This window comes from Indicator indicator, chromosome 28, assembly GCF_027791375.1.
Source record: "Indicator indicator isolate 239-I01 chromosome 28, UM_Iind_1.1, whole genome shotgun sequence".
In the NCBI taxonomy this organism is placed as follows: domain Eukaryota; kingdom Metazoa; phylum Chordata; class Aves; order Piciformes; family Indicatoridae; genus Indicator; species Indicator indicator.
Window position 1 is genome coordinate 259213 of NC_072037.1, and position 10042 is coordinate 269254.

General features: G+C 59.8%; 1 protein-coding gene across 1 annotated transcript; it reads right to left on the bottom strand.

Moving 5' to 3' along the window:
* Positions 1-2603: 2603 nt before the first annotated feature.
* LOC128976309 (POU domain, class 5, transcription factor 3-like) lies at positions 2604-7377 on the bottom strand. The gene is made up of 5 exons (XM_054393499.1): positions 6877-7377; positions 5084-5195; positions 3786-3916; positions 3117-3281; positions 2604-2855 (listed from the first exon to the last, which is right to left on the bottom strand). The coding sequence occupies exons 1-5, from the start codon at positions 7375-7377 to the stop codon at positions 2604-2606; spliced, it is 1161 nt and encodes a 386-aa protein (XP_054249474.1).
* Positions 7378-10042: the final 2665 nt, after the last annotated feature.

Consider the following 10042-nt stretch of genomic DNA (forward strand, 5'->3'; position numbering starts at 1 on the left):
AGGAAGCCAGCAAGCTGTTGGCATTCAGAGCCTTGCAGCAAGCCCAGATCAAAGATGGGCACCCTGTGGCACCAACAGCCTGCTCTGTGTGCCCTTGGTACTGCCAAGACCTGGCACACCCTGCACCACATACACACCACACACCCCAGGCAGCTGCACCACCAGCACCCTGCACCATGGGCACAGGCAACGTCCAGCACCTCCAGGGGAAGCACACATCTAGGAACAGTGTCAGGACACAGGACAACTGCTCCAACCTTGCCTTGCTCCATGCCCCTTATCCTTGCTCCCAGTTGGCTTGGTGCCAATCCACCCCCTTGATATTAAGTATTCATTTGGTCACAGGTTTTCCCTGTTTTCCCTCACTGCAGCCTGTCCCCATTCCCTGCCACCCCTCTGGGACTTGCTCCTCATACCAGCTGTGCGGTGGCACCCCTTCAGCAGCTGCTCACCCAGACTGGCCCAGCTCCTTTCATTTGCCAGGCATGCCAAGCTCTTCTGCTTTCTGTGGCTTCCAATCTCTACTTTGTTTTTTGTCTTCTGGGCCAACTGCAAACAAAGCAGGGGGGCTGTGAGCACCCACAGGCAGGGGGCAGGAGCAGCAGGATTTGAGAGTCTTGAGGGGGCCAGGGCTCCTGCCTGGCCTTTACTTGGAATGGAAAAATGAGCTGATGGAAACGTGGAGAAGCAAACAGGAGGGGACACCTGCTACCCAGCCCAAGGATTGCCAATCTCCAGCACTCTCCAACAAAGCACCAGGCAAGCAAAGGGCAGCAGTGGCAGAGGGTCAGCTCCAGCAGGTGCCTGGCTGTGTCTCCAACCTGCAGACAGGCTCCTAGGCTCTGGGAAGACATGGGGGTACACAGGGCAAGCCAGGAGTATCCAGCTGGGCTGGCACACAGCCTGGGATGCACCCACCCACCTGACCACAAAGAACAAACCCATCCTTTCCTGGTAGCTGAGCTGAAGAAGGGACTGCTGACAAGTTCCCTCCAGACTTGGCAGATTTATTGCTTCTGCTCAGGGTGTGAAAAAAATAAATTCAAAAAGTCCCTCAGAGGTAGCCTGGTGCCCAGCTAGGCTGCAGAGGCCATGGCAGTGAAAAGGGAGGTGCCATCCCCCAGTCACTTGCTCCCCCCAGCTGGGCTGGTATCTCTGATGTCCACCACTTCAGGCCCTAGCACCCACCCAGACCTGCCTGGCACCTTCCAGCTGGACCACACACAGGAGCACAGTTTGCCTGCTGGTGCCACACTGGTAGCCCTGCAAGTAGGACAGCTTAGGCTTCCTTTACTCCCCTCTGCCCACCCTGAGGCCGTCTGCAGCATCTGCTGAAGAAGCCTGCAAGATCCTGCTGGGCTTCCACCCTCCTAGAAAACAGCTATGGAGAAGCAGCAGCTCAGAGTGGGTGGAAGATGACCTTCCATGCTCCTGACCACCTCTTTGGAGGTTCACAGCCCTGAGACACTGCTGTCCCTTCAGAGCCAAGCTGCCACCACTCCTGGTGGTGGGTCAAGATGCCCACAGCAAAGGGCCAGGTGCTGCTGGCATGATGTGAACAGGTCCACTGCATTTGGCTGCACTGGTCCAGCCCTGTGCTGTGCCTCACACACAGCCAAACCCACACTGCTTTGCTGCCTGGCAACACACAGGAGCAAGGAGGCAAGGAAAGGGCTGAACTCACTCTTGTGCCCTAAAGAACTGAAATTTATTTCACTGCCAGAGGGAATATGATTAAGAAAAAAAATATAAAAATCATTAACTACAGCAGGCTCGAAGGCACAGGGGTGTGAGCAGCACAGACAGGACGGTGGTGGCCCCCTGGGCTGGGATCCCCTGGGGACAGATGGTCACTGGCCAGCCAGGCTGAAACAGGGAGACAGCAGCTGGAGAGAGCACAAGGGCCAGGGAGGATCCCACCCCACCACCCCCCAAAAGAATGCCACCAACACGGCAATGGATGGGTGAAACTCTCCTGTGTGGAGGGCAGCTGGGGGCTCCCAAGGGTGGGCAGAGCTGCTGGGGACCCCAGCCCCAGCCCTTGGCACAGAACCCTAGCCCTGCTTGATGTGACAGGGAGGAGGCAGCTGGGGAACTAGGCATACTACAAAGGCTTTTGCTTTTTAAAACACTACAATGGAAAGCCATTTGGAATACAAAATAAAACCACCCCCCTCCCTCCCCCCCCCCCCCCCAAAAAAAAAAAAGGCTAAAATGTATTGATTTCTGGATCCTGCAGGAGAGTGGCTCAGCTGGGCTGGTGCCAGGCAAGCAGCTCCACTTGGTAACCCGGGCACACCCGGCCTTGGTGGGGTGCAGTGAGGCAGCAACAGCTGCCCCCAAGGGGAGGTCAGAGGGGAGCCAATGCTGCTGGGACCAGCAACTCACAGAGCTGGGATGGGCTGGGAGCAACTGCAGAGATCTGGCAACATTCCCATGCCAGGCTCCCAGTCCTTCCCCTGCCCTCATCCCCAAAAGCAGCCCAGTGTGCACCCAGGCAGGACTTGGGAGCAGGGCTGTGCCCATGGTACCTTCTCAGGGCAAAGAGGCGAGGAAGCTGCCCCAGAGAGCCAGCCCAGCCGCCATGTCCCGCAGCCCCTGGTTCAGTGGTTGCTGTTGCTCATGGAGAGCCCAGGCTGCAGCACTTGAGGGAACATCTCAGCCTTGTGGAAAGGTGGCATGTAGACTGGCGAGGAGGGTGCCAGGCTGTAGCCTTGGGATGTCACCGGAATAGGCAAGCCAGTGGGCACCAGGGACTGGTTCACGTCATACATCACCCCCTCCGCCTCGTTGCCAAAGGGCAGCAGCAGCCGTTTGCCTTTCTGACGCCGGTTGCAGAACCAGACTCGGACCACCTGCAAGGGACAGAAGACAACGGAGGATGAGCGGGGCAAGCCCAGGCACTGTGTAAGTGACAAAGAGACCTCTCTGCTGGTGACATCTTCACAGCTTCCTCCCTGACTCAGCTCCTCCCGGGACATGGGCTCATACAGGCTTGATGGTAGCTGCCAGCCTTGGGACACTTTCCCACAGCTTCCAGTATCAAACTGGCCTGATGTAGGTGCTCAAGAACTGGGGCGATTGGGACACCCATCCTCCAATCCCTCCCAACCTACATCTTTGTCCAGGTTGAGGTCCTCGGCAATCTGGGAGATCTCCTGGGGACTGGGCTTCACACACTTGCGGAAGAAGCTCTCCAGTGTCCCCTTCACGTTGGTCTCGATGCTGGTCCTGCGTTTCCTCTTCCGGGCTTGAGCCAACACCTGCTCTGCATTGCACATCTGAAAAGGAGAGGCCACACACTGGGTTACAGGGCTGGCAACATCCTCACCACATTCTGGGCACACATCTGGCTGGCTGCAGAGGTCTGGGAGGGATGGAACAAGCTTTGTCCCCAGAACTGTCCCCTGAGCATCACCACACTGTGACTGGAGCAATTCCTAGTGTTCCATCGCTGCCTGCAGCTGGAGCCCCCCTGAACCCCAACAGGCAGCAGCAAGCTGCATCTCCAGCAGGAGGTTCTACCAGGAGCTACCAGTTCTCACAGGTGCTCAGTGGGGAAGGGAATTCAGGCTCCCCTCAGCCTGGCAGGTCATACCCAGTGGTTTGCCCACAGCTGGGCTGAAGCTGTGGCAGTGAGATGCAGCTATGGCACAAGATACCTGCTACCTCCCCCTCCCACATTTTCTTTCCCAAAACCCAGGTATAAAAGGGAGGAGAAGCTGCAGCTCAAAGGCTACCAGGGTATGGTACTCCCAGTCCCCAGGCCTCCCTCAGCCCTGCACCTCTTGCATGTTGTCCGTGTTCTCTGCCTCGTTGAGCCAGCGTTGCAGCAGCGGCTTCAGCTTGCACATGTTCTTGAAGCTGAGCTGCAGTGCTTCAAAGCGGCAGATGGTTGTCTGGCTGAACATCTTCCCTGTGTGGGCAGGCAGAACATCACACACCACCCTGCCCGTGTGCAGCAGCCCCCCAGGATCCCAAGGGAGCAGGAAAGGCCTTCTCCCTGCAGCTTCAGCATGGGTGCAAAGCACTGAAATCCTCTCCAATAAGCAGCTGTAGCTGTTTTAAACTATTATCTGCTTGATGGTTAGGAGGCTCTACAGAAGGATCTGGACAGGTTGAATTCATGGGCTGAAGCCAGCTGTATGAGGTTCAACAAGAATAAATGCTGAATCCTACACTTGGATCACAACCACCCTGTGAATGCTCCAGGCCTGGGGAAACTGCCTGGCAGAAAAGAACCTGGGGATGACAGACAGGAATGGCTGCAGATGAGCCAGGGTGTGCCCAGGTGGCCAAGAAGACCATCAGAATCCTGGTTTGGATCATCAGTGTGGCCAGCAGGACCAGGGCAGGGATTGTCCCTCTCTGCTGGGCACTGGTGAGGCCACACCACAAATCCTGAGTTCAGTTTTGAACCCCTCACCTAAAAGACACTGAAGTGTTGGAGCAGGTCCAAAGGAGGGCAAAGCTGGTGAAGGGCCTGGAGAACAGGGCTGGTGAGGAATGGCTGAAGAAGCTGGGGTTGTTCAAATTGGAGAAAAGAAGGCCGAAGGGAGACCTTCTGGCTCTCTACAACTCCCTAAAAGGAGGCTGGAGCCAGGTGGGGTCAGCCTCTTTGCCTGGGTAATAAGTGATAGTACAAGAAGAAACGGCCTCAAGTTACCCCAGGCGAGGTTTAGATTGAAGGCTAGGAAAAACTTCTTCCCCAAAGGGGTTGTCAAGTCCTGGAACAGACTGCCCAGGTCAGTGGTAGAGATCCCATCCAGAACTGTAGATTTGGTGCTGAGGGAGACGGTTTAGCAGTGGACTTGGTAGTGTTTGGTTAATGGTTGGACTTGATGGTCTAAAAGATTCCATTATCTATTCTGAACTGGTTCCCTGTTATCAAAACAATTCCAACTTGAGCAGCACCAAACGGGGCTTGGGAGCCCCAGCAGCCCTGGGGCGGGTGCTCACCGCCTCGTTTGCAGGTCGTTAAGGAGCAGAAATCTCTATTGCCCAGGTGCTCCATCCCCCTCCCAGGCCTCTCCCTTCCCCCCGGGTGTGGCGGGAAAAAGAGGACCCTTATCCACACCCTTACCGTAGAGGGTGCCCAGTGCCAACCCCACGTCAGCCTGGGTGAAGCCCAGCATGATGCGTTTGTGTTTGAGGTCCTTGGCAAACTGCTCCAGCTCTTCCGACGTTGGTGTGTCCTGGCAGGGACAGACACATACTGAGAGGAGACAACAGACTGCTAGGAGCCACATCTGTCCATGTGTTGGGGTCAGTGCGAGACAGGGATGGGGACAGAAGAGGGCCCAGCTGAGCCCTGGGCAGCACCAACAGCCACCAGCCACTGCCCCCTCTGCACGATGGGGTCTCTTGGGGTGAGGAGTTGTGTTTTTCCCAATCCCTGGAGGAACTTTGCTCAGGGACTCAAAAACTGCCTCCAACCTATCCTGACCCGCTGGACACCCACACACAGCGGCCTGGCAGAGGCCAAGTAGTACAAGAACCTGGGGACAGCAAGCAGATCCCAGGAGCACCCAGAGCTCCTGCTCTGCCCCAGCATGCCCTGAGAATGTCTCCTCGGGCTATGCTCTCCTGGCCTGACCAGAGGCAGCACTCATTCACTGTTGGCTCCAGGATTCCCCACTCCTATGCGTTCCATGACACGTCCCCAAGGGGTCAGTTACCACGGGACGTGGGCACCGCATTCCCACACCCTTGCCAACCCGTCTCGGCAAGCAGCACAGCTCAGGTGAGCAATGGAAGTGCCCATGACTCGAGCGGAGTTCAGACACCTCTTTGCCACAAACAGGGCCTTTCCTCCTGGGAAGGTGCTCATCCAGGTGCCCCCTTCGCCTCTGCAGTACAGCTTCCAGCTGCTGCGGGGCTCCTTTACAATCTTTTGCCAGGTTTCCACGTTTGCAGCGCAAATCTCACGTTTTATAGACGTTCCTCGTGCCCAAATTCCGGCTTTTAATTCCTGGCGTACAGCGGCTGTAGGAAGCCCGAAGCATTCCTGCCACTCAGTAATCCTGCTTCTCCCTCCGCTAAAACACCCTCCCCCCGCGCCCTAGGACGACGGGCTGCGATCCGAGGCTTCCCTCGGTGGAACGCATGGGACCTTTCGAATCCCCCCGGCGTGTCCTCCGCAGCAGCGCCGCACAAACCCAGCCGGATCCGGCACCGCCTGCTGCTGCTCCCGGCGGCGCCCGTGCCTGGAGAAGTGGTTTATACAATACCAAGACTTAAAAATATTAAACAACCGCAAAGCACAACTGCCAATCGTGCTGACAGCCCTTCGAACTCAACCCTACCCTCAGATTTTTTCTGCCCGCACTCCGTCTGCCGTCGGTGCCCGCGGAGACCCAGGAGGAGCGCCCGGGGAAGCAGGCCACTATCCCCGCCCGGATGAAATCCGGAGGGAGCTGCGCTGCGTGGCCCGAGCTTCCCCCTCTGAGCCGCCTGCAATATCACTCATTGCAGGGACAGGTCCGTGTACCGTCCCGTGTCAGGGCGGTGAGCGCCGGGCCAAACTGCCCTGCGAGTCCCTAAATTCCCTTTTCTCACCCCAACGAACCCTATTCCGAGGTGCTTCCCTCGCTGAGGGAGGAGACTCTGCTGTGGGACACGTCGGGCCGCTAAAGGGCTGCGCCCGTGGGGACACCCGGCAGAGGGGCAGGTAGAGGCCGCCCCGGCGGAGTCTACGTTGGCTTCTGCCCGGGAGTGGCTAGGCAGCTCCCTGCCTCGACAGGGCCGCACGGCAGTCAGCCCTGACCCCACTCCCTGCCCCAGAGGCACGGAGGACAGAGCGGTGCCCCAGAAAGGTGCCGGCACACCCAGTTCGCCGGGGTCAGGGCAACCCGTCCCCATCCCGTCGGGTCTCACCTCGTCGCCGCTATCGCTGGAGTGTCCGCCCTCGCTGGCGGCTGAGCTCCCGGTGCTGTTCAGCCCGGAGAGGCCGCCAGAGCCCGGCTGCAGGGTGGGAGGACAGAGCGGGGGAGCGGGGAAGGCGCTGGCAGCAGGGCCAGTGAAGGGCGCGCCAGGCAGGGCGGTGGCGGCGGGGCCGGGGGCTGCGGGCCCGGGGGCTGCGGGCCCGGCCCACGGCGGGGCAGGCCAGGCCGGTCCGCAGCAGCCCGCGGCGCGGGGCTCGGGTTCGGGCTGGCGGCAGGGCCGCCCCGGGCGCGGTTCCACCTTGACTGGGGGCCCGGGCGGGGGCAGCCAGGCGCGGGCCTGTTGCGGGTCGCGGGCGGCCTCGGGCTCAGCCGCGAAAGGGAAGAAAAGCGGCTGGGCGGCCGCCCCGTCGAAGCTGCTGCGGGGAAAGGGTGGGCTGCCGTCGGGCAAGAGGCCGAAGGGGGCGGCCGGCAGCCCGCCGTCCGGGCTGAACATGCTGCCCGCGGCCCTAAGGCTCCATGCGGCGGGGGGCTGCGGGGCTCGGCCCGCCTGCCCGCCGGCCGCTGCCTCCCTGCTGTGGCACCACCAGGCCCTCTGAGGGCGGCGGGGCTGGGCCGAGCCGGGCCGGGCCAGGCCATATGGAAATAGAGCCCGGTCCCATTGGCCCCACACCGGTGGGTCGGGCGTGAACTTGATTCCCCCAGGCAAGGGGAGGGGGAAGGGAGGGCAGGTGCGAGGGAAGGTAGGTTGGGGCCGCCCGGGTGGGTGCCCTCGGGCTGTGGGGGGCAGAGGGCTGGGGTCAGTCCCAGTGCGGTTCTCGCATCCTTCTGGCCCTATGCTCGGGGCTGCTCTGCGGGACCCTCAGCTCTAAATCGTGGGGCAGCATCGCCCTTAGGCTCTCCCAGGCGGGGAGAGCCTCCAACGCTGCCGGGTCGGGGCACGGGTAGGGACCCAGGGTTGCTTTGGAGAATGGGGGTACATCATGAGCAGAGGCCGGGGGTGCAGGCCCGGCTGGCAGCCCGCCTGGAGCCACAGCTGCCCCTTGGCTACAGGGCGAGTCCCGGGGGTGCTGGTGTCGTGCCGCTGGAGGTCCCAGTAGCAGATCTCACACCTGTGAGGTGCCCAGCAACGTCGTGGACAGAGATGGGGCTCCACAGCTGCCTCTGTCCTGATGCCCTTCTCCTCTGCCTCACCTCACTGAGGAAGGCTGTGCAGGCAGTGCCCAGCAGCGCTGGGTGTGCCGCGGCTGAGAGCTAATCGCAGCCTCGGCTATCGGCCCCATCTGCTCCACAATGGAGCACGCTGGGAATTTTCTCTATCTTTGAGGGCTTTCCTCTCACGCTGCCGTTTACAATGGTGCTATCGGGGCCGATTCCAGGCATTTTCCCTTCCCTCACTCCCGCCACGGCACTGGAAGCTTCCTCAATCCTGTTGTTGCCACCCATGAGGGCTCTGCTGGAATCTGCCTGCCTGTTGCCAGTTCCCAGTGAAGCAGGAAGATTTACTAATCTCCTCTTGTCACCAGGTACAGGCATCGCCTAACAGCATGGGCATCCCCAGCGCAGGCACCCCCTTAGCCCAGCCAGAGCAGGGCAAGGGGCGATCCCGCTGCCAGCACTGCTCCCTGTGTATTAGCCTGGATTACCAGGAGCCCGCGGCCGTCTGGCACTAGAGATAAACCAAGGATATAGGTTTAGGAGCATCCCCTGCTGCAGTGGTATGGGTATGGGGCTGCTGGCGGTCTGAGGGAAGGCACTTGGTGCTGGTTATGATGCATTTGCTTTGGCTTCCTAGAGGGCTGGCGCCCAGGGACTGGCATCAAGGGATTGTCACCCACAATGCCAGCTGCAGTCCCTGGGCCAGCTGCTGGCACTGCCACACATCACGGGGAGTGAAACAGCCACCCCTCCCCAAGGGAAAAAACACATGACCAAGGGGATGAGCTGGAACTGAAGCCCCTTCCTGACTCATCGCTGGGCATGTGCCAGGCTGCTCACTTTGGCTAAGCCTGGCTGCTGTGGGGAGGGAGCACAGACACGGGAAAATAACCTGAGAATGCAAAACGCCCATCAGCAGGGCTGTGGGTAGCCCTGTAGGAGTCCCACACTGCAAGACCTGCCAGGGAAACCATTACCCATAGCCACGGGGCACCTTCCTTGTGGGTGCAGGACTCGGCCATGCCCTGGGGTGCCTACAACTCGTACCATGTGCAGGCCAACTTCGCTGTTCCAGCGGGCGGGGGAAGTATCGCTGCGGGACTTCAATCCCAGCCATCAGCCCTGCTCCTCCTGGCCCCCCGCTGTGGCCTGGGGTTTCATAAGATCCTTGGCCGGGCAGTAACTCTCCATCCCTTTGATTTATTGTTCCCGCGCCGGACCGCTCCTCCTGCCAACCCGCTCTTTCTCTCCATCCCCCCAGGAAGCCCTCCGAGGCCTCAAACGCATTCTTGCTCCCTTTCATATACAGGCAGAGGGAAGGGAGACGTTGACTTTGAACCGGCCCCTTTGTAGGAGCAGGGCCCATTGTGGCCGCGCTGGGTTTAGCCGGGGGATGTGGAGGCAGTCAGTGGGGTTTCTCGAGGTGTGTGTCCTCACACACATTTCAATGGGGCAGTTTTGGGGGGACTATGTGAGGTCCCTGGTTATTGTGCAGGGTCACTGTGCACTGGTGGCTGGGGCTTGGCTATCTGTCTGCTTTGGAGCAGAGCCTCTTGCCTGATCTAGGAGGAAGGATGTGCCCCTACATCACCCCAATGGCTGGAGCCTGCTCCTGCACCAGGCTCAGCTCTGGTCTGCGGTGCAGCCAGGGATGGGTGGGATCCTGCCACGAAAAGGGGAGCAGAAAAAAATGCATCTGTCCTCCCCAGCTCAGCTGGCAGTAGGCTGGAGGAGTCAAATGGACATCTGTTTGTCTGCCCTGTGCTGAGTGTGCGGGTTTGGTGCTGGTTTGACGTGGAGGCGAGATTTTTAAGAGAATCTATGTTTTTAAGAGAGGATTTATTCTCTGTCAGCCTACCCTCTCTCCTAGGGCAGGTGATGGAGAAGGCATCAGGCCTGTGGGGACCTTCTAAGGCAATCAATCACACCTTGGTGGGCTGCAGCCCTGTGTGTGGTGGGTCAGGGCTTCATGGTCAGGAGCCAGTCATAGCCTTCAGCTCAGG